This window comes from Callorhinchus milii, unplaced genomic scaffold (genome assembly GCF_018977255.1).
Source record: "Callorhinchus milii isolate IMCB2004 unplaced genomic scaffold, IMCB_Cmil_1.0 Scaffold3, whole genome shotgun sequence".
Taxonomy (NCBI): Eukaryota; Metazoa; Chordata; class Chondrichthyes; order Chimaeriformes; family Callorhinchidae; genus Callorhinchus; species Callorhinchus milii.
Window position 1 is genome coordinate 38,046,339 of NW_024704744.1, and position 26,633 is coordinate 38,072,971.

At 42.1% G+C, this 26,633-nt stretch overlaps 2 protein-coding genes across 2 annotated transcripts in view; one reads left to right on the forward strand and one right to left on the reverse strand.

Annotated features, from left to right (window-relative positions):
- LOC103182206 (ATG5 autophagy related 5 homolog (S. cerevisiae)) overlaps positions 1 to 26,633 on the forward strand; it is a 166,017-nt gene that overhangs the window by 103,607 nt on the left and 35,777 nt on the right. The window lies entirely within an intron of this gene.
- Positions 123 to 26,108, reverse strand: prdm1a (PR domain containing 1a, with ZNF domain). The gene is given in 9 exon segments (XM_042332875.1): positions 123 to 2,253; positions 3,890 to 4,018; positions 5,279 to 6,378; positions 12,603 to 12,677; positions 15,151 to 15,379; positions 18,263 to 18,279; positions 18,282 to 18,381; positions 25,487 to 25,748; positions 26,054 to 26,108. Coding segments are annotated over 8 exon segments (2,406 nt in total). The 5' UTR covers positions 25,667 to 25,748; positions 26,054 to 26,108; the 3' UTR covers positions 123 to 1,677.

Sequence of the window (26,633 nt, forward strand, 5' to 3'; positions counted from 1 at the left end):
ATTGCATAAATTGCCTGCCATGTTCATTTATAAAATACATAGGCTAATAGTTTATAGTAAATCCTGTGAAGTACTTTGAGGTGCTTTGACATCTCCCAAGTACAGTATATCAAATGTAAGGACTTTTTTCTTCTCTCTCTCAATCATTTTACTGCTCAAAGCTTCTGGCTCCATAGTGAAAGCACTTTCCTGGTTGGTGCAGTAGTGAATAATTCATTTTTCAATGTAATTCATACATACAAATAAAATTTAAAGCATAGCAGTAAGATCATTTCAGTGGACATTTATATTTTAATTTACATTTTTTGGACATGTTGCACATAAATAACAATGTAAACCAGTATGTAAACAAAAGATGCAGGTTTCCTAATGATTGAAAAGCAAAAGTCCGGATGCTGCAAAATGCCTGGTTGCTTTGGTCAAAGAGGAAATTTAAATTAATGAAAAATAGAATGGAAAGATCCAACCATCGGCAAAGTTTCCAGACTGGCTTCAGCTACATTCACTGGAACGGAGTCTGCAAGCAGAGTCCAGTTTGGACGGGGGTGCCACTAAGTTCATGTAGCCGACGCAGGGTTAAAAACAGCAACACAGAAACATTACAGAGCAAAGAAATAAAGTGTGTTCAGTGATAAGAGTAGTGATGCTTTGGTTTGCATTAAACCGATCAGAAACAAGTCTAACTTCCTATTAAATCAACCTCTCTGCACTGTTTCCGGCTTTAACAGAGCATCCGATGGTCCAAATGTTACTTAAAAAAGTCGATTACAAGTCCGTCTTTGTTTTACTCTGTAGTTCACAACTTAGCAGGTTGTTTTCTTTACTCTTTTATTATTAAATAAAATCAATTGCTGCTACATATCCATGACATATTCTTGAAGCACAAGCCAGCAGAATTCCTGAATGGTGTTTATTTCTAATCGGATCCTACTGTGAAGCAGCAAAACAATCATTCATAACGTCCCTGCGCCACTGGACAAGCAATGAGGTAACTGTTGTTCAGCTTTACAATCTTCTTCCCACCTCATCCGCAATTCAGTAAATAACACAATACTGAAAATATGATGGTCTCAACATAGAAAGAAAAGAGAGAAAGAAAAAGAGGATGATAAAAAGAGAATGAGAAAGAAAGAGAGAAAGAAAGACTACAATAGGATAAACGATCCAACGATTAAAAACTTCCCGCTTTGGCAAAACACCACCATATCGCAATAGTACTTTACAAAAACATTTCTAATTTCATTAAGTTGTTCCCTTCTCTTCCTCCCTCCCTCCTCCCCCCAATATTAACTTACTAAAAAAAGACAGTTTTAAGTATCTACAAAGAATGGCAACAGAGAAGATAAAAATAAAACATTTTGATATTTGATTACAATGACAGATTGGGTCATTGTAAACATTATGTCTGAATATTGCTTTAACAATCTAAATTGCATAATAAATTATTGAGTATTATTCTTGGAAAAATAATTATGTTTAAATGATTGTCTTTGTCAAGGCTTGTTATAAAGTCCTGTCAAATGTTTCGGAGATGCCCTGAGTCGAATGAAGAGGTGCCCAGCGAAGGGAAGCTCTCATTATGTAGGCCAGGCTTATCTAGCACTGCAGAAATCCTATGTACATTCGAATGCTACAGGCACCCTGGCTGCTGAAGTCATAAACACATCACACCTCATCTCAAGGGTCAATAGGTTCAATTGCTTCTTGCTTGACTTTTATAGGTATGAGAGGTAGAGGACTACCGCGAGGCATTTTAAGGACTGAAGCTTCCACGTTTTCGTACAGATTGCACCCGGAAGAGAGTAGACCACTCCCCAGGTTCCTTTGAAAAGTGTTTTTTAAGCTGGATTCTTCCGCCTCTCTCCTTAGCATGGTAAAGATCTGCTTCTCGACCACCGACTCCACATCACTGCCGTGCTCCATATCATCCAGCTTGTCCGCACTGTCACTGATGTCGAACTTATTGATTTCCTCATTGAAGTGGTGCAAATCTTCCAGGGACTTGCCAGCGCTCGGGGCAATCGGGCAGTTTCCCTTAAGGTGCACCTTCAGGCTGCAAAGATGAATGTAGGTCTTGTGGCACTGGAGGCACTTGTGAGGGCGCTCCCTGGTATGCAGGCGCTTGTGGAGCTTGAGGTGGACAAACTGCGTGAATTTAGCTGGGCAGAGCTTACACTGATAAGGCTTTTCTCCTGAGTGCAGCCGTAGGTGGGTCTTTAGATTGCTTGTGCTGCTGAACCTTTTGTGGCAAACCTGCTCAGAGGAAAAGAAGAGTTATTAGGAGACTAGTATTGTATTCATTTTACTGCAAGAATATTTGATAGTTTTATGAGATTTTAAAAAAAGTATTGAATTTTATACACTGAACTGTAACAAGGTTTTAGGGTCATTATTGTCAACAACAGCTTGCATTTATGTAGTGCCCTTCACATGGGGTAGCGTCTTGGAGCACTTAAATGTATTTGCGTTGTTGTGGAATTATCAAATATGACTTTATTTTGTGTTGGCAAACTTGCTTACCTACAAGATCAGTGAAGCCTAAATCACCAATGGTGCTTATGGTGCTGGGGAGGAGGAGAGAAGGGGGATATTCCAACCACTTTAGTCACAGTTTCAGCTGGACTAACAAGGCTGCTGTAGTATTTCAGTTTTACTTAGAAGAGCAGTTTCTCAGCAATACAGTTAGATTCTGAAAGGTCACCACTGCTATCATACCTAATATGCCTTATTTGAAGAAGGCAAGTGTTTGGGTAAGACTGCATCTCAGTATTACTAGGTGTCTACTATTGCCTGATCACTCCTCTGGCAAACATGTCACAAAGTAGATCAGCACTGAACATTGGGTTCAGTGATTCAATTCTATACTGAAAGGAGGCCTCGAGTTAATTCACCTGTAATCTATCAAGGCCTGTATCTAACACTATGGAACGACCTTTTGTGGGTGAATCACAGTCAAATTACTAAGAACAAGAGTGCAGCAACCATTGAGTGGGAGACCTCTGATGCTCTGACAGACTTGTGGATCGCATTACCAGAAACTGGAACAAATGTTATTGCACTTTGAAAGGCATTTGTAAAGCTTCACCTTTTATAGCAGGCCACAAGCGTGTAAGACATCCCCCTTTCTCACACTATTAGCTTGCAATAAACCATAGGTAGCTTAAAATAAATCATGAGAAGTTCCCATGTAACAATTTAGCACTGCTTTTACCGAATTGCTTATTAAAGAGCTCAGCCCACCTGCTTTTAGCTGGTAAGACCATTCTGACATGAAACTTTATTGTTGTAGATATATATATAGATATGGAAAATTCTTAAAATTCAGGCCTTCATTTGAAAGCCAGTTTTCAGCAGTTCTTAAAACAGATCCGGCTTCCAAATTAAATCTATCAATTTTCCAGAATTATGTGCGGTATTAAATTTAATTTATTGTAATCATTTTTGTCCATGTTGGAGAGGAATATGTAACAATGTATTACACACAAAGAAGTTATATTTTAGACCTTAAGTTATTCAGATGTGTTATTTAAATTAAAAAAAACTTAGTTTGTGTGTGCTCAGGTCAAAAAAAATTAAAATTAATAATATGATAATTCTTCCATTGGTTATAATGTGCTTCACAGGATTTACTGTGTAAATCTGTGTACTTTGTAGGTGAATATGGCTGCCAATTTGCATATAGCCATGAAGTAAATGATCAATTTTATTTGGGAGATTGTTGTCCAGTACACCAGGAGAAACTCCCCTCTCTTTTCAAGTAGTGCCACAGAATCATTCGCATCTACCTGAACAGGTAGTTGAGACCTCAGTTTAACATCTTGTCTGGAGGACGGCACCTCCGAAATCACAGCGCTCCCCCATTGAAGTGTTCGTATAGACTTTGGCTTACCTGACATTCATGTGGCTTTTCCCCAGTATGAACCAGAAAGTGCTTCTGTAGGTGTGCGAGCTGTGTAAAGCCTTTATTGCAGGTTTGACACTTGAAGGGTCTTTCTCCACTGTGTACCCTCAGGTGAACCTATGAGAAGATTAATAGTTTTTACAACACAAACACATGAAACAAATTCCACTAGTCTTAGATTGAACTGTTTTTAAAATTTAAGATCGCACAGAATTGTGTGAAAACTATTCAATCAGTCTTAACTAGGAAGCTATTTTTCCGCAGTTGTTAAAAAGAACAGGCTTCTGAATTAAGACTGAATTTTTCACAATTCCAAATAATCTTAAATTTTACAAGTTAAGACTTAGTGGAATTTTGAGCCTGTTAGAGCTCAGTTTAGATACAACACTAATTTTATTATGAGATTTCATAGATTACCATAAAGCCTTCCAGTGTAGAAAATAATGCAGTCATCAATTTAACTTATGAAATACAATATCAAATGTGTGTAATAGCTACAATGTGAATTTACATAACTCACTTTCCATAGCTTTCTCTACTCAGAAATTTATGTTTTATTCCTTACTAAAGCTTCAAAATGAATCTTTGGAAGTTACTCCCCATCCCTTTCCAATTCTCTTCACTTCTCTCGTTGACCTCTACTCTAGATTTCACAGACCCAAGCATTCCACCTGTAACCTCACTGTGGTCTCTCTTACCACATGAGCCCAGACAATGGAGTCTTAATATAACCTCATCATTCAAAGGTTTCCCAACAAGTTTTCATAATGAGAAGATTGCTTTTTTTTTAAAGCATTCAGCGAGTTATGGGTGGGGTGGGGAGTGAAAAAAATATACACGTGTGCAATCCTTAAGACATCACACATGTGCATTTCCCAGTAGGGCTTCTAGTTGTAATCAGGAGCGAAGGACCCCTGGCTGATTTTATTCCTCCTCCGATCCAAAGCAGTGGGACCAATTACATTTCTGAGACCGATTACAATCCCATACTTTTCCCTTCTGAAATTAATTAAACCCAGCACAAGGGGTGAGGGAGGTCTTGAAGTTTGAATAATAATTCAGGGCAATTATCATCATCTAACGTTTGCAATGGCAAGCTGCACGGTCTAGCTGGTTGAACTCCAGCAGTACCCAAAACACGCTCTGGGGTCCTCCTGCTAATTGTTCTGGGATTAGATGAGCAGGGTGCATCCCTCGGGTGGGGGGTGAAAAAAAAGTGCACACAGTCAATTCCAAACAGAGGGGACATTTCCATACAATTTGAACTCTAAGTAGTTTAATTTGGATAGTTTTAAGGATAGTGATGCATTTGAGCGCACATCAGACACTGTTCTGACCAAAAAGGAAAATGACCCTGTGGGGAAAACTAAAATTTACCTTGAGGTTTGACAATTGTCCAAAGGTCTTGAAGCAGATGTTGCACTCATACTTGATCTTCCCATTCTGTTTCTTTAAGGGGTAAGGAAGTGTCTTGTAACCGGTGAGATTTCTCTTTGGCTTGCTGAGGTTACCAGCTTCTTCAATGCTGTTGACCAGCCCTGCTGAGGTAGGTTTGGGTTGCATTAAATGTTCAGAATATAATGCAGCTGTGCCTGCAGTCGGAGACGACCCGTTGGTGGGGCTGGAAGTCCTGTCCTTCAAACTGGCCGCAGAGCCTATGATGGAGAAGGCACTGTTGGATGCTGGAATGCGAAAGTCCCTTGGCTGCTCGGGGAACAGCAGACTAGGGCCTCTCTCCAGGGGCAACTTGCTGGGCAGGACCATCTGACTGAATATGGGCTGGGAGATGCTGCCGTTTCCCAGGAGGCTGCTGTAAATCGGATACATCCTGGGAAAGAGATTGAAGTTGTTCATGCCGTTTATACCACTGAGAGCACTGAAGCCATTGCTGACCGAGTAATGAGGTAAGAAGAACCTGGAGTACTGGGCATTAACTGAACCATAGGATTGTAAGAGAGCTGGAGATAGCTGGCTGGGAGAGGGATAGGCTGGGAGGCACCCCAATCCTTCTCTGTTGTAGGGTCCACTTAAGTAAGGGAAGCCTTCTTTATGTTCCTGAGATGAAGGAGTTGGAGGAGAAACATGAGTCTCGGGACTGCTGTACGGCGTTGAGCTTTTCAAGCTTTGCTCTGGGCTGCTTCTAACTGACAGGTTGGGGGTAAATGAGGACTGTATGGGGGAATGTAACTGCTTGTTGTAACTGTAGCTCCCGGTCCTGTAAGGATTGGTTTTCAAGTAGTCATCTGGATTGTGAGATCTGAGCGGGTACACAACACGGGGAAGGAAGGTCCGTTCTGGGCTGTGTCTTTTTCTGAGCTCCTCAATTTCCTTTCTGGGTGCCATTTGGGATTGAATTGTTTGCACTGAATTCCTTTCCTTCATTTGCTTCTTATCAAAGCTGCGAACCACGTTCCTGCTCTCAGCTCCCTTCACTTCAACCAGGTCGGTCCCATAGTGCGTTTCCTTACAATTTTGTTCTGTTTAGAAGGGAGGAGGAGGAGGAACAAACAAAATACCATCAGGAAATGAGTCACTTAAGAACACCATTGCAAAGCATTTCCTTCTCAGTTTCATTTCAGAGAGAACAGCGCTGTGAGTTTATTACAGGAATTGGGAGCCAGGCTGCACTCTGACTCAGCAAATTTTGCATTATGAGGAAGTGGTCGCGCTCTTTACCAACATTGCACAATACATAAACTTTCACTGTGCCATTTGCCTCAGAATGCAGCACTCACATGTGATAACCGTGTACACAGATTAGCGCAGTGGCAATACAACATGACAGGTAAACCTATGCCAAACCACAAATACCAGCTCACTTTCTGGCCGAGCCACTTTCCACAAGTAAAATACAAAAGAGACTATTGTATTGTTAGTGCAGGCCTTGCTGCCATTACATAGAGGTAACCGATACCTGGGAGGGATTGCAAGGCAGCAACTTAATCAGAGGGATCAAATAACGCTGAACCTGCCAAGCTCAATAAGTCGGGAACCGACATCCGAGACCTGAGCTTACCATTTAGGCTTCAAATTCACTACAGGGTATTTTTTTTTATTTAGTGATAAAACAAATTCTGTCTAGTTTATTTAAAAATACACACACACACCCAAGTTTAGGTTCATTTTTGCTTTTATCGGAATAAATTGCACCATACATTAATATAGTTTTTGGTGTATGCTTTACGAAAGATTAATTATGAAGGTCTCTGAAAATACGCTAAATTCTGATAGATGATTTTCACTGGTTGTGAGACAGTACTTTTGAATCAAAAATATTGGCCAAATTAGATTAAAATAAATTAAATCATGAAGAACCCCAGTATGCTGTTTAGAAGACATGTTCATCTTCCCTTACCCTTTGGAGTGTGATGTCTTATTTCTCTCCTATTCCAAAGAAGCAACTAAATCATTGTAGGCTGATGAAACTCTGTTAGGGGATTGCTGTTGTACTGCTATAGATTTTGCCTATAATGAAAATTACTGAACAGGTGTACTGATGTACGTTTAAGGGGAATTGTGTTGATAATTGTACTCTTATAACCTTGCTAGATACTGTATTTTCCTTATCTAATGTTCTTGCTCATGTCTTTAATAAATGCTCTTTATTGGAAGGACAAGGGATGTGCAAACAGATGGTCTGTGCTATGTGAGAAATAAGACAAAGAAACGGTGTCTGTGTGTGATAACGAGGTGGCCTTGCAGCCATGATTGAAAGAAAGCCAAGTTACGAACGCAGTAAACCAGCTGGGCATAAATATAGCACAGAATCACTGCTGTTTTTATGGAAAATGCTTAAAAAGATAGTGCACTAAAGTCACTGTAACTCTGAGGGTGGGGGCAGAGAGGCTGAGGGCCCAACCGCCTGCTGAGCGGAGGGAGTGGACAGGTTGATAGGGGGTCAGCAGGTCAGAGAGGTAGGAGGGAGCAAGGCCATGGAGAGCCTTGAAAGTGAGGACGAGGATTTTGAATTCTCTCCTGTGAGGGACCAGTGGAGCCGGGCGAGGGTGGTGGGGTCACGGAGCCTGGTGTGGGGGAGGACACGGGCTGCAGAGTTCTGGATGATCTGCAGCCTATGGAGGGAGGAGTTGGGAAGGCCGACAAGCAGGGGGTTGGCATAGTCGAGCCTGGATGTAATGAAAGCAGGTATGAGGGTTTTGGCGAACTGAGGGGTGCGGAAGTGGCGGAGTCGGTTGATGTTGCGGAGGTGGGGAAGGCAGCGCGGGTCATGGCATGGGTGTGAGGGAGAAAGGACAGTTGAAGGTCAAACAAGATGCCTAGGTTCCTGACTGGCTTGGTGAGGTGGAGTGTGTATCCGTGAATGCTGATGCTGCCAGTGTCTGAGGTGCAGAGGCCCTGACGGGAGCCGAACAGGAGACTCATCCTGCAGCGTTAAGACCTCTTTGTGTAGAGTGCACAACCTCAGGCTACTCCAAAGAGGCTGAACGCAAGGAGGATGGATCTAGATAAGTGTTCTGGGATGCTACCCTGTGTGAGGGGCGTGGTATAAAAGTTGGTGTTGTCCAGATTAGATAACTAGGGCTTTTCTGTACCTTTGCCGTGCTGATAATAAACTGAGTTGGTCTCTGTAAGCTTGATTATCTGGTGTCCGAAACCACTAGACTCAATCTTTACAGTCAACGCTACTTGACCAACTCTCTGCAAGTCCACAAGAAAAACTATTTGTTAAAAACGTTGTGCCAGAGTAGCAATCGAGCAATACAAGGGGAAACAAGTCACCCATAACAACTATATTGAGGAGATGCCACTCTCCGAAGAGCTTCAACTATGAACTTCTCTGGTCAGACACCCAGACCACAAAGTGTATTCGGCCTCCTTGAGAGTAGCTTGAGGCTGCGCACTCTACAAGGAGGTCTCAACACTACAGGAAGAGTCTATAGGCACAGCAAATGTACACCTCATGGTTCTTCACTAACTGTTTGACCAGGTCCACCTCACCAAGGTATACTCAAGAAATTTATTTCTGAGATAAATGACAACTGTAAAGCAGGGACCCAGGTTTCTGATTTTTTTAAAAAAATGTGTGAACGTGAATCCGTTCTTTACAGTCCTTGTGTTTTACTTACATCAATAACAACAAGAAGATTACATTTGTATAGCGCCTTTCACGTCAGGAGGACGTCAATATCGAGGCTGTCACAGTCACCACAGTAAAAGGCGTGTGACCTGTCCTGACTGCCATTTAACCTGACATCCTGGAGCTGTCAAACAAAGTGCTCTTTAGAAGCCAAGACTGAGTTTGCTTGGATTTCAGGGCTCAGAGCTGCTGAGCTATAGTCATCAAGGGTTTTGTGCATTGGCACGGTTAAACAAACAAGAGTGAGTGGATGTTGTAGGCAAGGTGCTGATAGCAAAGGCTGATAGCAGGATTTGGCTTCCTTGGGCCACGAGATGAAAATAAATATGAGGTTATCAGGGAGATATCAATCTCTCAACTGGAACTTGGCAGGCAGGAAGTTCAAGTAGTCACTGGTGAATTATTTCACAGTAAAAGTACCAAGGAAATAAAAGCAACCAGTGAACCCCTCAGTGGCCACGCTGAAGGTTGAGGAAGAGGTGACAATTAGCATTGCTTGGGGGCATGTGAGGCAGTACCACAGCATGCTGCTTGCCATCTTACCGACCTATTAATCTGAATTACCATAGTTGACATGCAGCACTTTGAATGACTCTTTATTCTTAAAGTGCAGTGGGTTGCTTTTAATTACAAACAGATCACGCTGGTGAAAATATTAATCCGCTCTTCCTTTCAATACATTGTTTTTTTCTTTGAAAATATGAAAACCCGTTTGACTTTGATAATCAAAATACATGTTGGGAGCGTCAGATCAACCTACTACCTTAGGCAGTCAGAAGCCTAAATTCTGACTAGTGTTTGCCACAAGTTGCAGTAATAAATTGCAGTATCGTGCAGTTTTGGAAAATTCTGAAATTCAGTATTAATGGGAAAGCTGGTTTTGCACAAACCTTAAATCTAGCTTTCAGGTGGCAGTGCTGCTGGTGTAGTGGATAGAAGGGTGCTATATAAATACAAGTTGTTGTTGTAGGTCTGCAGCTTTTAGACCAGAAGCTATTACTGGTTCAAATCCCGGCTTGTGCTGAGTTTGCTGGTATCAGCCTGGGCTGCATGGGAGGCTTAATTTATCCTAATCTTTCCTGGACGAATGCTGAGAAAATCATCCAGGGTTCCTGCTCCTCTTCCCTCTACGGGTTGCACATGTGTGTGTATGTTTGTCTTATGATCTCTACAGTTGAGTGAACTGAACTGTGCTCATACACAAACGATGGTCACTTGGACAAGGTAGCAGAGGGCAATCAGCACCAGAGGAACTGAAACAAAACCAGAGAGGGTGTAGGCCAGGAGCACAGAGCCTAGTGCCAGTGGGGAGAAAAATTAGAAAAATAATTGTCCAAACTAAATGCATTTAAAAAAAGTTTTAAATTAAGACGTTTCCAAAATTCTGCACAATCTTACATTTTAAAAATTGATTTAAGACAAAGGCCATGAGGGATTTGGAGACTGAACAGGTTGGGGATATGCAAGATTTGAAATTCCACCTGGTCTTAGCTTGTCAGACCATTCTGTGTTAAGATTCAAGATCACACAGAATTGTGAAATATCCTTAAATTCAGCGTTAATTTGAATGCTGGTTTTCCACAGTTCTTAAAAAGAAAACAGGTTCCAAATTTATATTAAAAGTTAAATTTCCACACAATTCTGTCTTTAAGTTCAAGACAAGATGGTCTGCCAAGCTAAGACTAGGTGGAATTTCAGGCCCACTGAGCAATGATCAGTTTTACACCTTCCTCCTCCTCCTCACTTTTCTATCAGTCGGAGTCACCTCTTAAAATCCCCCTTTTATTAAATGCTGCTTTGACCCCAACGTGGGATTTCTTTGACATTCTCCTCTCGTGGCTACTCATCCCCTCTCACAATTTCTGTTATTAAGAAGCTTGGCTGGTCTCATTCGAGCACATAGGAGGAGGCAGAGGCTTTGCTTATGATTTGAATGCAGGGGAAAGCGTAGTATGTGAAGGGTTGACCTGCTGTTACAAAAGCCACAACCAGGTCTAAACAGCGCAGTTGCTGTAGGCGGGGAATGCCTCTGGTTCTCTGTACAAATCACACCGAATCTGTTGTATCACATTTGATACTAAAATAAAGAATGCAGCGGTTTGTGACTGATTCTGTGTTCTGTTCAGAGGAACAGATGAAATAAAAGGCCACCTACACTCAAAACCAAAGTAGCCCATTCGACAAACAAGTACAGAATAAAACAGCAATAAAAAAAACTAGGAAATGCAGCTGCAATGATCCTGTTACCAGGAGTTAACCACTGGTTCACCCTTGAAGATACTGTAGTATCGACAGACAGATGTTACCACACTCCAGTTTGCTGAAGCTCTATTCCCATTTTGCAGGCCTGTTTGGTATTTTTGGCCCAGGAGAAAGGAAATAAGTTTCATTGCTCTTCTGATGTGAAGCCAATGCACTTTGCCAACTGGATCAAAACTGTTCAAGGGGGGGTGGGTTTAAAATGCGAAGCTATGTTTGCAACAGATTGTGTAAATGAGTTGAATCGTTGGAACTAACCGGACGGTCGTTATTCAAACTGTCATTTTGTAACCACTATGAAGCATGACTGGTCAAGTATTGGGCATTGTCAACTTGTCAGCAAATCTCAACCATTCAATTCCAGAAATTGGTCAATACATTTCCAGTCCAGCTGGAGAGATTGCCACCTGCCAGCAAGCATTAGTCAGCAAACACCAAAACCAGCCAACAGCAAGTTAGTTAGTTTGTAACCGCCAATTCCCATTGTTAGGGGTTTGGCGTGGATGCAGAAACCACCAAAAAGTGGATTTACAGAGTAAAATCTCACCAGGTTGAGAATCATTTGTGTAGTGAATTCGCCCATGTCAGACAATATGAACCAACATTCTTTTCCAGGGTGATTATCATCCCTTGACCATAGAAACAGGAGTCTGACGAGTGCTTAACATTATCCCAGCTTCCAAAGGCATTATCTTAAACATCTTGGTTGTTAAGTGACTGAGCACAGAGAAATCCTCACAGCCCTCACTGAGCAATCTGTCATTGGGCCTGGCTCTTAATCACAATATTTATGGAAGCAAAAAAAAGCCACTCTATAATAAAATGCCGACAGCTACAAAATCAAAAAGCCACTGCCCTCTTGTTAAGCATAGGGCAGATAATCTACAAATTATAATTACTCTTTAGAGCCATATAGAGATGGGAGATATGAAAGATTCTGTGAATAAAGAGTTTCAACGCTTAGAAAAATGACAGTGGCGTATATTTGTAAATGTAAAGGAGCCTAGAGATTAATATCTATGTTGGCCAGACGGGTAAATTAAAGAGGAATTCATCAAAAAGGTTTAGAGTAATGAGAATGGAGGTGTCACATACTTAAGATAATGTGAATATTATTATAAGGCAACAGACCAGGCCTCCATTAAAAGTAAACTCAGTAGAAGAGGCAGTACATATTAAGTTATCCAAATCCCTCGCACATTGTAGATTAAAGAAATACCCAAGATACATTTTTTAAAATAAAGTCTTATCCTAAGGTCACTTTGATTTGTTTAATATAATCACTGCACATTCAATGTTTTGCTTTAATATATTATTTAAGCGCAGTCATTTGTGCTCCTTCCTTACCATTTGTTTGGCCTTCTGAACGGTTGGGCTGCCACTTTTCCCGTGGTTCCCCACTTCGAGGTAGGCTGAGGCACTCTGTGTGGAGCAAAGACATTTAAAGTCAGTCTTGTTGTGGGGGGTGGGGGGAGAAGAATTAATTGGGCACTACTTTTCTTCGGGGGAGTGGGTGGGTGGGGGTAGTATGGATAGGAGCACTGCCCATCCATCCCTCCCCATGTAAACCTTGTTCATTTTCCTCTTTCTTGAAAGTTAATTTCAATGTTAAGACTTTTTTTAAAAATCCATGTAGAGCACAGAGGCCACAAGAAGATGAGCCCCACAGTGGTGGGATGTTGGCCAGATCCCCTGGGATTATCTCATAGGGTTACTGCAGCTAGCACATGCCAGCTGTTCGACCACAACAAAATTGGGGGATGAGGTGAGAAAGAGAGGCAGAGTCCGATACTGCCCACACTGAGGCCTTATGAGAACAATTATGGCACAGTTCCTATCTTTCTACTTTTTAAAGCCACAATAAATAAATAACTTTCTAAACGTACCAGTACCAATCAATTTAACACAGCGATACTGAATTATTAGTTCTGGGAATATAACCTTCCTAGAGTAATTATTAGATGGCTTCTCCCTACAGGTGCAGAAATTAGTGCATTACATTGTGTTACATTTTGAGCATCGCCCTGGGCTAGGAAAGGGGTGAAAAATCACCCAGGTCTCCAGCTCTGGATGAGATAACCAGTAACCTTTCTGCTGGAGATGTAAAAATCCTTCTGTTGATAAAGCGCCGTTCACATGGGGAGGATGTGAATGTTCCTACGTTCCTAGGATGTCTCAAAGTGCTTCACGGGATTTACAGAAGTGTGCTGACTGTATTTTGTAGGTGAACACAGCAGGCTATTTTGGGCACAGCAATGTCCTGCACACAGTCATGAAATAATCACGGGTTTTATCAGGTGGCTTGCTGGCCAGGACACTGGGAGAAACTTCTTTCTAATGTGGTAATGAACTTTGAGTGAAGACAAGATGAGTCTCAGTTGCGATGGTCTCCTTGTGGAGTCCTGTAGCTCAGTGGTTAGAGCACTCGCTTTGCAAGTGAGAGACCTGAGTTCAGTTCCAGGCAGGGCGAAACCTTGGGCAAGTTTCCTTACTCCACACGCCTAATAATAAACCCTCCAAAAAAAAAAACAATAATAAATTGGTCACTTTCAATCCAGGACTGTTTGTGGGACATTGCTGTGCGCAATTGGCTGCCGCGTTCGCCCACAAATATAGTCAATTCACTTTACAGTCTATTCTGTGAAGCGCTTTGGGACGTCCTCCCGACGTGAAAAGCGCTATATCAAATGCAAGGATTATTATTATTATTATTATTCAGTCAACTAGGCTATTGACACACTCTGTCTACAGTTGTACAAACAGCCATATGAGCAATGTATGGTGGGTGGAGGGGAACGAACCCCCAAAACTTGAAACTGCAAACAACAACAACTTGGATTTATATAGCGCCCTCCGCGGCGGACGGCGTCTCAGAGCGCTTCACAGTAACGAATCCCGGGGCAAGGCCAGGGGGAGGGGGAGGAAGGTGACCAAAGGCGTGGTCAAAAAGAAAGGTCTTTAGAAGGGACCTGAAAGTAGGAAGAGAGGGGGCGAGGCGAAGGAAGTGAGGAAGGGAATTCCAGAGCCTCGGGGCATAGTGGCTGAAGGCATGGCTGCAACCAAACACATATACAGATGTATAAAACTATTCCTAAACACATTGCATTCCTTACTTAAGATGCACTGTTAAAACCTCACTCAAGCTTTACTGTAAAGCCTTGGGCTTTACATGTTGAATTCCTACCAAGATTATTCAGAGCTCTGCAGCTCATGTCCTCTCACTCATCAAGTTCCATTCCATAAGCTAATTACCTCCATCCTCACCCAGCTTCATGGACTCCCCATCCCACAGAGTTTAAGTGAGTTTAAGATACTCACCCTCTCTTTTAAAGCCCTCCACGGTCTTGCTCCTCTGTACCTCTGTGACCTATTAGTACCATACCAACCTGTCCGCTCCCTCCACTCAGCAGGCCCTGGCCTACTCCATGTCCTTTGCCCTCCCCTCTCCACCATCGGAGGTTGAGTCTTCAGTCTTTCTGCCCCCACCCTCTGGAACTCCATTCCTGAAAACCTCTGTCTCGCTCCCTCCCTTGCCTCCTTCAAGATCTTGCTCTTTGACCGTGCCTTCGGTCATCCTCCCACTTCCAACCCCCCCTTATCCTTCATCCCTCTTGATTCCAACCCCACTGTTCAGGTGCAAACTCTTGTGGTCCTGCACCTTGGGATGTCTCTTGATGTGAAAGGCACTATATAAATACAATTTGTTGTTGTTGTATCTCTGTCTCTTTTCAATGGATTTCACACACTTTTATAACTCTTTGAATAAGGAATGAAATTTTTTTTGGAATGCCTCAAACTAAAGTCTCTGATATTTTCAGTCATTTGTTTTTTTGGTTCGGACTCAGATCACCTCAGCTTTTGACACACTTACTCAGCTTAATCATCATAAGATCACCTGAAGGTGGGTAGCAGAGTCTTCGGGCAAACTCGCTGCTGTACCAAACCAGCAACTCGCTGTTAGCGGGGATGGGCTTCACGGTGTAGAAGTAGATGTTCATTCCGTTCTGACAAGCAGCCAGACATTGCTCCTGCTTCGAATGGGCTGGGTTCACAAATCGCATCCAGTTACTTTTGTTTTCGTTAAACCCATCAATGAAATGGTGGAACTCGCCATCTGAGTACACCTACAATAATGTGAAAAGCAAACAAAACTCAGTATGTATCCTTTAAAGAGGTAAAAAGCAAAGAGTGAAACAAATGCAAATGAGTATATAATATATAAAAAACAATTTTAATGGGCAAAAGTCACAAATGTGGGTTTGTAATTTAACCGTATTAAAGATCATTTTAACAGTTACCTGCTATGTGCGTTTGCTCTGGCGAAATTCTTGGAGGTTTTATATCTATCTAATCTATATATATCCTTGTCCTGCAGCGCAGAACTTCTTACCCCCACAGTCAGAGCAACCAGCAAGCACTAATCTGCTGCAGTTCTGATTGCACTTATAGGCACAGACAATGTGTTGAGTCACCCTGGCCTTGACGTCAAACCTTACAAGGCTATTCAAATTGAATCTTTGGCCTCCAGAAGTCGCATTTTCTTACCACCCCCACCCCAGGGCCACAGCTATGCAAAGCTTCCTGTCTTCAGTGCTGAGCCGCTGTTGATAAAATTACCTGGAATTCTGAAGCAGCTGGGAGGGACTTGTGCAGGGATCACCTGCCGTTAGTGAGGGTGTACAGCTGTTTGAAGCCAGATCAAAAAGATCTTTGCTCAATGACATGCTCGGCTTCTGTTGCAAGGCACCAATTACCTGTTGCTTTGCTGTAGGGCCTCTAACAGCTTTTCCAAAGCAGCAACAGAAATATTCGGTGGCAGAAAAATATTGTTTTCAAACTAAGTAGACTCTCTCGCATACATGCACACCACACAGCTACATGCAATCAAGCACATACTCATTCACTCACTCAAAATACACACTTCCTGTAAAAATCAAAGAGGAAAAAAATACATTTGGCTTCTTGAGAATATTGTGGTCCAAAGTTTTGTGGTGAGTTTGATATGAGAAATGGAACAGTAGAAGAGGTGATATGTGGCCAGAGAGGTTTTCAGGTTTTGTTTAGTGTGAAATATTATTCTTTTTCTCTCTTGAAAAACTTCCAGGAATTGATGACTGTCACTTCCATTACAAGACATTGTGTGTGTGTATTTGAAATCTTGATAAGCCTTCCAATGATTTTCCACATTCTCATTTACTGTACAACCTAACTGAAAACACAAGCTCCCATGACATCAGCAAGACCCAAATTCAAATCATATTTCCATGCCATAATGTACACAGGAAGAAGAAAAAAAGCAGCATTCACATCATCATGTTGTAGTTTTTCTGGTAATTAGTAAAATATTTTGCAACTCTGATCAGCCTACACCGCAGTATAGTATTGCAGTTTGAGAATCCAGGCCAGATGTAAGTCCTAAATGACTAAATATAGGAAACAGAGGCCGTATTCCATCTAATGTCAGCTGGAAAAAAACTTAAAATTTAAGAATACACAGAATTGTGGAAATTCTTAATTTCAGTTCTAATTTGGAAATCGGTTCCTCTAAGAACTACCGAAGAGCCTACTTCCAAATTAAAAATGAATTTCAGAATTTTCCACAATCCTGCACCATCTTAAATTTTAGGACAAAATGGTCTCGCAGGTTAAGACTAGGTGGAATTTTGGGCCTCTAGTCTGAATGGAAGACTGCAACAATTTAATGATTTTAAAATTAGTTCATTAAGGGGATACCACAGTACTTCATCAATGGTCGAGGTGGCTATGAATGAGTGTCCTCCACATGATGTTTTTGATGTCTCTTACACATAGCAATCACATATTGTGGAGCTGTGAAGCTTAAGCCAATCTAGAGCCTCTCCCTTTCTCTCTCTTCTCTTTCTCTGCAACCCCCACCACACTCTGACTTCAATTAATGTCAAACACATTGATAAACCCTTAGTAAAAACTAGCATCATGTATGCAAAACACCCTCCCAAGTACATCAGTACGTCAATGCATTATGACAATTTACATTTATACAGCTCCTTTCACTCCAGGAGGATGTCCCAAAATGTGGATGGGCACCTGAGCTGAGGGTGGGAGTCAAGGGCATTGGGAAAGATGACCGAAAACACGACCGGAAGGTTTTGCGACTTGATTTGAAAGAAGGGAGGAGAACTAGTCAGAAGGACTCCAGGAGGGAATTTTGGGCAAAATGGCTAATAGCCAGCCTGCCAATCAAGCGCTCTGGGACACTGCCTTGTGTGAAGGGCGCTATATAAGTGCAAGTTGTTGTTACCAATAGTGGTCTGGATAGGGTTTGCCTGAAAGGTATTGTATATGTAACGCACGGAGTGGGGGTGAAAGGAAGGGTGTTAGCTTAAATCACGTTTGCAAGTCAAGAGTCTGTAACAAACGATATTCATGCCCCAGCTGAGTCTGTGAGGAGCACTGCTCTTGCTGAATCCATCACCGCTCGTTTCCTGCCCTGGATCATTGCTCTGCGGTCAGAGGCAAGTCATGACCAGGGTAAAAACGGGCTCTAAAATACTGCTTTTAGACCTATGTCTCGAACCCTGAACTAAAATGCACTTTCCTTCCTCATTGACCTTTGCCAAGTCACTGGTGGTTAAAGAGGAGGAAATAAAACCCAGGATTTTGCATCAACTGTTTCTAATTAGTCCCCAGTCAAAATGCAAATTTAATTTGCCTCCGAGCAGAACTAAACCGTTTCCTATTCCATGAAAAGCGTTATGTTCTGACATACAGGGCCAAGAATAGCCGAGATCAATTCATTACGAACAAGAGGCCCTCCCTCGAGATTCCCCACTCACTGTGGCACAGACAGTTACTCAGCTAATTTACACTCCCACTTTGCTACATATATGGTGTGACACAGGAACTTCGCCACTGCTGATGTAAAACAGGAAGTGACAAACTTTTTCAGCAGTATTCATTTAGTGAATTAGCCGTTGCACCAACAGAATTTGTTTTCTCTTCCCTTTCCTCCCCCTCCCCAAACTTACCCTCCAAAAGTATTTTCGTTTGTGTTCTTCGGCACAGTGTCGTTGGTGTAGATTTCACCGATGAGTGGTCCGAATCGAGTTCCTTTCGGTATGTACTCAATGCTCAGAACTCCCAGTACCTGAGGAGACAGTGCCAGAAGGTGTGAGGCTCTGTATTCAGAGTTCACGCTGCATAAACGTACACTATAGCCAGATATGAAGGGGGAGCAACACCGCCAAATCATGCAAGCACCTGATGCAATGTGACACTTGCAAAATTTGTTCCCTAAATAAGTTCCCAAAATGATCCATGATAGGACAGCTCTGATCCAGGACCGGTCTAATGACTGACTGCATTATGACTATAGGAGCAGTTTATTTCTTTAGAACTTCTCATCAGGCTAATTATCTCAATGTAGATAAGATAATATTCAAATCATCGCACATATTTATCATGCAGTCCACAGCCACACTTCCTCACAGCGAGTAAGTGAGTCAGCTGTAAATCTAAACGGCATTATTGTGCTCTGTAGGATTTTCAATTGCTGCCAAATGCCAGCTTTTCACAGTCATCAAATGCCACAGCAGCAACACATTGCGTCATCCTGGAGACACTGTCACCCAGAGTCAATACAACTTTCCAGCCCATCAACAGTTAATAGATAGCATCTGCCAACCTACAATTTGCACCCCCCCCCTCCTCACTCGCCCCCATATTCCTGAAATGGTCATTCAAGACCGTTACTCAAGCATTATAGAACGGAAGCTTCTTCCATCAGCAGCTTCTAACTGGCTCCCACGTGAAACCCAGCAGGTTTGGCCGGTGTGTGCACAAAGTTGTGAGTGCAAATGTCAGTGCAGAATAGGAATTGTCTAGTCAGACACTCAGCACTGAACAGCTGTCGCTGCCGAATCACAGCACTGGGGTTGATGTTCGTGCAATTTGTTTAAAACGTGATTTTGGAGAGCAAGGCATTCAGGATACCCAGACAGAGTGTGTGCACGCAAACCAAAAGGAAACATACAAAAGAAATTCCTAGACAATTCCTGGATTAGTACCTATACTTAGGAAGAAGAGGCGTTTGATTCCCTATTGCACTCGCTGCATATCCCATTCATGAGTCAAGTCGGGAAGCCAATTATTTATCCAGGCACTAAACTGCTGCGGTAGTTAGTGTAATCCACCACCTCTCAGAAACTGAAGGAACATTTTAGACACACGCACACACATACACACCTATATTTGGTGTGCCAGTTTTGGGCCTGGGTTTCACATTTGGGTCTTGCTGACTTCCAAGTGCCAAAGGTAAGTTTTTTTTTGCTTAAGGTCACTCAGTATAGTATTGTGTTCTCATGTGCAGGACACACCTGCATTTCTCCCACTTGCTTTTCTAATCCCTCTCCGAATTTTCAAATAATTTTGCACTTTCGTTTCAAAAATAAAAAATCTGACAGCTCTCAGGCCTTTTCTTACAGTGAAACACTTCTGTAAATAGCCAGCTAGTTGAAGTTTTACTTCCATGTTGTGGGTTTTCACTCATACATCTGTGCATCATGATGCAGCAACATCCCTATGCCAATGAGGCTGGCTTAAACCGCACAAAACGCTTAAGTTAACCTTTTCTTTTCACAGATCAGTGGTGCCAGGAGCCCAAGTACACAGAGTTATTTTTGTTCTGTCGCCACTAATAAGTGTTGTCAAAACGCATTTCACAATAGCTGTTTTTACTTCTGAGTATACTCATTTGTTTACAGTCCTCACACCTGTATGCACAAGAGATAGTTATGAGAAAGAGCAATTCTAAAAATCACCTCGAGAACAGAACCTGAAACCAACTCATTTGACGGGTTATTAAAGGGACAATCACAAATTTAGAGAGAGCTCTTGTCAAAGGCCTACTACCTGAAGTCAGTGGCTCGCTGTACTGTACAAGCTGTCAGCTCACTGCAACCTCACCACACTGTACAGGTCTAGGGGAGCAGTTAGTCCTCTGCCACTTCACTGTGCCCTCAATAAGTGACAAATAGTATTTTCACCAGGGCTGGGGACAAGGTGCCAAATGTCCTCACATGGTCCGTGTGAGTGTCCACCACTCACTCTTTCCAGTAGCAGCCACCAGCGAGAACCCGGGCTGATACTTCCCCTTGTTGACCCACGAGGCATTAGGATCTGACCTACTTTGATGACCAAAAATAACAATCTTTCCACCAAAGTTCAATAATGGAATTTCCCATTTTAAACCCAGAGAAACAATCCTGTTTTTTTTTAGAAAACAGGTAAATATAACTTTGGTTGAAGTCATCTCTAATATCCTCTCATTCTGCGTGGGTTAAACCATTTAATGGAGCAGCACAGCACCCAAGGCCATTCGGCTAATCGACCCTAGATCAACCAGTGATGGGCCGAATGGCTGGCCTCCTCTTGTGCTATAATTACTATAGTACTTGGGAGTCCTGTAGCTCAGTGGTTAGAGCATTCGCCTCGCAAGCGAGAGACCTGGATTCGATCCCCGGGCACGATGAAATGTTGGACAAGTTTCCTTACTCCATACTCCTCTGTTTACCTAGCAATAAGTAGGAACCCGGGTGTTAGTTGATTGGCAGATCGCTTTTCCGGGGGTAATAATTCCTTAAAAAAAAATTGGTCATTCATTCCATGATTGTTTGTGGGACACTGCTGTGAGCAATTGGCTGCTGCGTTTCACCCTACAGTCAATTCACTTTACCGTACATTCTGTGAAACGCTTTGAGATGTCTTGCAGACGTGGTAAAGAGCTATATCAAATGCAAGGATTATCATTATTATAATCCCAATTTCCTCTCTCTCTATATCCTTTATATTGATTTATTTCAATTACTTTCTAATTTCTAATTTCCTAATAAAATTTTCCCATGGTTTTTGTTTGACCCACTTGTATCCTGGGACCCATTTTTGACTCCTTTGGATAGCTGAGCACCACACTACTTGGTGCATTTGGCAACTAGTCTAATCAAAATGGCTAGTTTCTACCAAAACAAATTCACCGGCATGGCCATGATTCACCACTGAAGGTGCATACAAAGTAGACTTAAAGCACATTGCTATAAATGGTCTCTTTCCCTATACCTAGTCACTTGGGAAGAACATTCATCCTCCATCCTATTCTAAACATTGGCCCAATCACCCAGCAATACATGTGCTACGCTAAAAGGTGGCTGTTTAAAATCAAGTGCACAAAGCTTTCAGCTCTGCATTAATCTGTCCTAACAGTGATCCGAAAAGCCACTGTAACTGACCACCACCCTAATGAATCACACAGGAGGGCAGGGCTGATGTCTGGCAAGTATAAACACATGGTGGATAACAGGTAGAAAGCTTCAACACTTTCATGCTTGATATCCCCCTCAGAAGCCATTGCTCTCGATAGTTTATGGCAGCGTTGACCCTTCTAGCACTGAGGAGCATCTATCTTTGTCAGCGGGCTAGGTCAGTGAAGACATCCTGCCTATGTCTGTCTCCCAGACAAAAAACAGTCAAGCACAGTCTTCATTAACTCAATTTACTTTAAGTATTTACATAGGAAACAACTGCAAGTTATTAATTAAATGTCTGAAAAGCAGTGGTGATTACAGCATGCATGTCATGATAGTTAGGTGTGTTTGCCTTTAAAACAGCCCTTTAAAGAGTCTGCAATGTTTAATTACACTATGCTATTCAGAGATCTGAAACCTCAATGCTTTGCTTTCTTCTTATTTTTTTAACAACGCCATCTCCACCCACCCTTTGGCAGTGGTAGTGGTGGCGTGGGGGGAGGAGGAGGAAGAAGAGGAGGAGGAGAAATTCCCCTATTCTTGATAGAAAAGTCAGTTTGTAGTCATAACATAAATGAAAATCCAGGAAAAACAGGTCTCGATGGTTTAAAGAAACGATTGTTGCACACTGTCTGAGTTTGCCACCAGAAAGACCAGTGTTGCACATAAGTAAGCTCCTCCACTATCTCTCTTCCACAAAAAGGAACACAATGGGAAAATGTTAAAGCCAAAGAGCGTTTACCAAATTGTCACAGAGGGCAATAGCCATACACTTACCAATGTTACAGTCATCTCTTTGATTACCCAGCATCGAATACGCTAGCTAGAAGCCAGCAGGCAGGCATTCTTTGAAGAGTCTCTCTTTCTCTCGGTGACATTGTGAATGGGGTCACCACCCACAGTTTGTTGGGAGTGAAGTATATGGTGTTTCATAACCAGTTCTTTATGTTAGTTAACTCACATAATGCTGCAAACTCCACCTCATTGTCTCTGTACGTGAATTTACACAAGGAGAATTCCACATAGAGTTCTGAGGCCAGTTTGCCTCTAATGAAACACGGGACATTGAATGCCCATGACATACAAAGATGTCCCTCTATTACAATTTTATCTGTTTCCCCCTAAAAACTGCTTATCAAACCCAACATGCAAACTGCACACCTATTTTCTTTTGGGCCTGACGGGAAATTCCATAGTCAAAAGTGTCTTTATAGTAATAAATGAACAAGAGTCTTAGGACAGCTGCAACTTACATGGTCCACTCACTCCATGAGGGAACTTTCTTCAAAGCATTCTTTTATTGCGACAGTCAAAGGGAAAGAACATGCTTTTCTATTCATAAATTAAACATAAATAACTGTGAGATAGTGACAAATATTTTCAAGGAAACCACATATATATATATACAATTTATTTAATGTCTATGTTAAGCCACTGTCACTGAATCACAGTAAATGCCAGCTCCCTACCTTAAACAAAGCTCAATAGTGGCAAGTGGTCAAATTTAACCCTGAGAATTCCTCTTCATTTTTCTTATTTCTGTAGTTTTGAAACAGCTGCAACTTAAACTTCTAGACTGAACCTGGTGTGGAGTGTGCTCTGAAGAAAATCCAGCTTCACACCTGGAGTGAAACTTTCATGTCCTCCAGATGTGAAACGCAGGCAGTACATAAATATAAATTTGCATTGTGTATCGCAATAAAGATTTGCCTCAAGTATTCTTCCTACTTGTGTAATACCATGTTTTCAGACAATGTGAGTAGGGGGGTAGAATAATTCTGGAGCCTGCCATCAGGTCACTGATACTCACTTCACATTGCACATAACATTGCCATCTTTGCCATGCTGCTGCCTGGGCAGAGAGGTACATAGCCAATTCAGCTACAAGTGCCAGCCAGCGAGCGAGAGGTCCCAGAGTCACTAATACCCAGACCCTTTGCTATAATGCTTGCTCATTAATAGGATCAGAAACAATGCAAGAAATTAAATCTCTGTCTTCCTCCATGAATTAGTCAATGAAGACACAATGTGGTGCTGAGTCAAACAGATGGGAAAAATCCCCAGTACCAGTTAGCTGATCGCAATGGGTAAACACTCCATTTGAAGAGACAGTCCCGTCTAAAGTTAGTCATCAAGCAGATAGTCTGACGTTTGCTAAAGGATACCACATTTAGTTGAATCAGGCAGAAAACCCTAATGTTTTGAACTCTGCAAATCGATGGTGTTCACTACTCATGAATTGATGCTGATCATGTGCCAAAATGTACAGCTCCCATCTTGCTGTGCATCACTAGGCTCTGCGATCATTGTGTACATATAATGGAAATGCATTTCAGAAGTACAATAATAGGAATGTACTACTGTGTATCTCAACATCCTACATCTCGGCAGGGAAAAGGGGGAAGGTACAGGATTCTACCAGGACTTCCACTCCTTACTGCTTTTAGTGCCCCCCACTCCCCCAGAAAATGTGTGTGGATGTCAGGTGAGCACAGCTAGGGATCATCTGTGTTCACGAACAAAACCTTGTGGGTGGGGTGGGGGAAGAGGAAGAGAGAATTAAAAAAAAACGGAACTAATAGTGAGTAAACCTAAAACAGCTGAGGAGTAAAATTGTGAAAATCAGCTGGACGATGTTGGGAACAAGCCTGCATGCTACGCTTCTACAGTCTAATGAAGAAGTCATAGAGTTTCAGTCATACCCACAGACAGACATTCACTCACTTCAGGAGCGATCTCGACTGCAGAGTGCAAATTTGTGAAACTGATAAAGAAACTGGTCAAAGACGACCTTGCAGCTCTGACCTGCCGCTCTCTCTGATAAATGACCACAGTGTCATCTATCTCCTCTGTCTCTACACTTCCTGTGAGTGCTGAAAGAGCAGCACAGCCGCTTCTAAACTGTGGGAATAGGATGTTATTCAGCCTCTGTGACCAACGAGGAAAAGTACCATTAATACTAGTCATTAAGGTTCATGCCTGCATTACTCGGGTGCCTTTAAATACACACACTCAACAAAAGCACACATATCCATGGACAACAAAAACACATACACATTTGCTCAACAAAAAACACTTCACCTACTCTTATACAAATTAAGAAGCTTTTTAGATCAAATATTTAAAGCAAAATTGAAGTCACTCATAGTCTTGGGACTTCCTTTCCAACATACATTATTTTCTGCATTTGTCACTCTTGTTTTATTGGTTTTCCTTGTACTTTGTAGCCAATGTATTGCTGAAGCGTTTATAAGCTCTCAGTTATGATGTAGATACACTATATATAACTCTCGCTGCCTGCCAGATTAATGAGACAAAGCACTCACTGGCCACCCACAGACTCCTGGAGTGCACAACTTCTTTTTAACAAAATAAATTGGACCACGTTAACATAGAAAGCTATTAGAAGTGTGTCACTTTACACTATTGTCAAATTGAAAGCGAGGAAGCTGGTGGCATCTTTAAACAATACGTATCAAATCTGTTCTGAGTTAAAGTGTGTTCAGTATCCTCCACTCAGATTTACATCACATTTAAATACAGGGTATTTGGTCCAGTTCATTCATTCATTCATTCATTCATTCATTCAAGAAAGAAAGAAAGAAAGAAAGAAAGAAAGAAAGAACCATTCATCTGCAGCATTTTCTGAGTTAGCGAAGTCGGAGAGACTATCTTTTCCCTCTCTCTATTCCTTAGCTAGGCTGATGTTCAGAGTTGAATAAAGGGCTTGGTGTGGGTGCCTGCATTAAAAATGTGAATTTGTCTATAAATACTCACTAAGCTTGACAGCAATTAGCTATAAAGTACTTTGAGACATCAATGTTATAGGTGCTCAATTAATTTTAAGGGTTATCATTATTTATATTTATAACAATAAGCTCAGCAAAGTTTCACACCCCCTTTTCCCCTGGATCTATCGCTGCTACAGAGGATCTGGACAGAGACATAACTCACCTCATTTGAATCGCGTGAGTACTTGAACTTCAGATTCCGGGGCAGAGTTGCCTGTGCGTGCACAAGGCGAGTGTCGGCACCGGGGTCCCATGACTGGTCGTTCACAATGTACGTACAATTTTCTTCAAATTCGGACTCAGTCCACTGGGTCATATCCTCGACCTCCACATCCATTTTCATTCCGCGGCCTCTCTCCTCTCCAGCCCTCTGCTCTCCCTTCAGGCTTCAGACACTAGAATCCAAATGGCTTTTCCCTGGGTGCCTAGAGAAGAAGAAAATCTTTGAAAATCTTGATTGTCCACATTCTGTGGTTTCCTTTAGAGACAGAGTGTGTGACTAATAGAGCAGACTGAGGCACTTTTACCATGCAGCAAATTGCTCAAAGTGCTTGAGTAATCGACCAAGCAGTCTAACTTGCATGTTTGGTAGACTCAGATATGGAATCTAGTCTAGAACAATTGAAACAATAGATAATATGGAGGTTTTTCTGTGGGGAGGTGGTTGGGAGAGGATGGGTCAGTGGGTGGGTGGGTGAAAGAAACAATACTTCAAATATAAAATAAGTACACGTCCGTTTCCTGCTTCTACCATTCTGCCTCCTCTCCCTCTCCTCCCAGCCCACATTTGAAAATGTTGCAGTCTGTATCACAGGAAACCTTCCGCATGGCTCTCCCATTCCAAGTGCACTTCAGGTCACGGCCGGGCTTCCAGTAGCCTGTGGAAAAGCTGCTTCAGAAAGTGACACAAACAACCAGAGGAAGAGGAAGGAGCTGTTGTCTGCGTTGTTGAGCTAAATCTGGAACAGCGTGCGGCAGCAGCGGAACCTGCTTGCCTTTCCAAATGGGGAAGCCTAAAATTTTCCCACCGATTCCTGAGACACAAACAATATTCAAAACAAGTGGCCCTGACGTCTCCTCATCCTTTGGAGCAGACTCAATGTCAGGTCCTACAGCATCATCACTGACTGCACCTCAAAACATTCCCAGAGCACAACAATTAAAACCACCGGCATCCTGTATATTGAAAAGTACAGAAAATTTATACCAGATAATAAATAGGAGATCTATTTATATGAGGTGTCAGAAATCAGACACACAAAATAAGGAGCACATCTGTCTTTACTCTTATAAGCGAGACTTTTTTTGAG